Genomic DNA, 1,839 nt, shown 5'->3' on the forward strand with positions numbered 1-1,839 from the left:
GAGGGCAGCAGGACAGGCCCTATGAGGAGAGACTGAGGGACCTGAACCTGTTCAGCCTCAGCAAGAGGAAGCTGAGGGGGGACTTGGTGGTTGTCTACAAATTCATCAGAGGAGATCAACAGCAAAAAGGGAGAGCCCTATTCTCAGCACCACCTGGGGTGACGAGGAACAATGGTAATAAGCTGACGGACAATAGAGATCAGGTTAGAGATCAGAAGGCAATTTTTTTTTACAGTTAGGGTGGCCAAAATCTGGAACCAACTTCCCAGGGAAGTGGTCCTTGCCCCTACCTTGGGCAAATTCAAGAGGAGGTTGGATGATCACCTGTCTGGGGTCTTGTGAACCCAGCATTCATTCCTGCCTGTGGCAGGGGGTCAGGCTAGGTGATCTGTTCAGGTCCCTCCTGACCCTAGCTACTATGAAACAATCCAATATAGTGCCCCCTTACATCAGGAGGAAAGTAGCAGGTGACTTAGACTGGCAAGTACAAGAGTCAGATGACCTCCATCTGTTATATGGACATCAACCAGCCCACTGTCGTCTCTCATCAAGAAATACCTTTTATACATTGGCCACATCACCAAAAGCAGCCAGAACTACACTCCGGCAAAAAAAATGGGCAAAACTAGGTGGCAAAGCTGTTGAATGGAGCTGGCAAGGAATCCCCCCCAGTGAGGAATTAGCATCCAGCTCCAACTACAAATGGTATACATGGCAGAGTCTGAACAGATTGAGAGTTGGTCTTGGAGAATGCAACTTTCTCATAAAATCGAGGGGCCTCTATGCAACTGACCAATGTGTTTGTTAGGAAAAGCAAAGCATGGATCATCTCCTGAGATGCCCTGTAGCAACACAATGCACCCCACATGATTTGGCAACACCAACACAAGCAGCAGTGACCCGTGCAGAAAATTGGGAACAGACCATATAGAAAGGTTGGACTGCAGATATGATGATGAAGTCAACCTTGCATGATCAGGCCTATGCTCGACAAAATGGCTGTCATCTGAACTGATGTACATGACTGTCTCCCATTGTATTTCTATCCAATATCCTTCTATCATTCCTAAAAGACCAAAATCATTTCTGCCATTGCTCCATTGAAGTCTATGAAGCTGCATCAGAAATTAATTTAGCTCATCAGCTTTAACATGGCTAGACCTCAATGGGGTGATGTTAGAGATAAAGATTCTGGGTGCTTGTTTGTGAAGAAGTCAGTGGGGATTGTAGTCCAGTGTGAATTTGAGCTAATCAAACTCCCACCTCTTCCTCTTTTACCTTCTCCTGCAGTGCTCATGAGTTGTATCTCTAGGTCCATGGGGAGGTTGCATTCCATGCAGATGCACTGAACAAATTGCTTCTGAATGGTTAGTTCTACATTTTCAAGCCTGTCCAGGAGCTCTGAGACCTTCTGTTTGCAGTCAGTGATGTCATCCACATATTTCAGATCCACAAGGGGGAGGAAATGCTTGGCTTTCATGATCAGCCACTCAGAGTTATGACTGAGGAACTCCACTAGTTGTGGCCGAACTTTTGCCATGACATGATGAAGGTCCAAATCATCCATCTGGAGTGGAAGCTGGAAGGAATGAATTCCATGGCTTAGTTGTTGAAAGCAAGGGACACCTACCCACCTTTACTGCAATTTCAACAAATCACAGCTGCCTGGAGTTATTTGGCTGCTTACAGAGGTGCACTGATATATTGGTCACATATCAGATCAGCACAGATAACAGGAAAATTAACATTATCGGCAATCACCCTTTTTTGTCCAATAACATCACCGATAAATGCTGCATGCATGTGTGCAGCCATAGCATGCACATAGCAAGGAATGCA

At 45.7% G+C, this 1,839-nt stretch overlaps 1 protein-coding gene across 1 annotated transcript in view; it reads right to left on the bottom strand.

Annotated features, from left to right (window-relative positions):
- The window catches only part of NLRC5 (NLR family CARD domain containing 5), a 127,859-nt gene extending 126,220 nt beyond the window's left edge, over window positions 1–1,639 (bottom strand). The window contains exon 1 of the mRNA XM_019505888.1: window positions 1,279–1,639. Coding sequence (XP_019361433.1) covers window positions 1,279–1,567 — 289 coding nt within the window. The 5' untranslated portion in view covers window positions 1,568–1,639. The remainder of the gene's footprint in view (window positions 1–1,278) is intronic.
- Between the last annotated feature and the right edge of the window lie 200 nt (window positions 1,640–1,839).

The sequence above is a fragment of the Gavialis gangeticus genome, unplaced genomic scaffold, assembly GCF_001723915.1.
Source record: "Gavialis gangeticus isolate Ggan-Ray unplaced genomic scaffold, GavGan_comp1, whole genome shotgun sequence".
Taxonomy (NCBI): domain Eukaryota; kingdom Metazoa; phylum Chordata; order Crocodylia; family Gavialidae; genus Gavialis; species Gavialis gangeticus.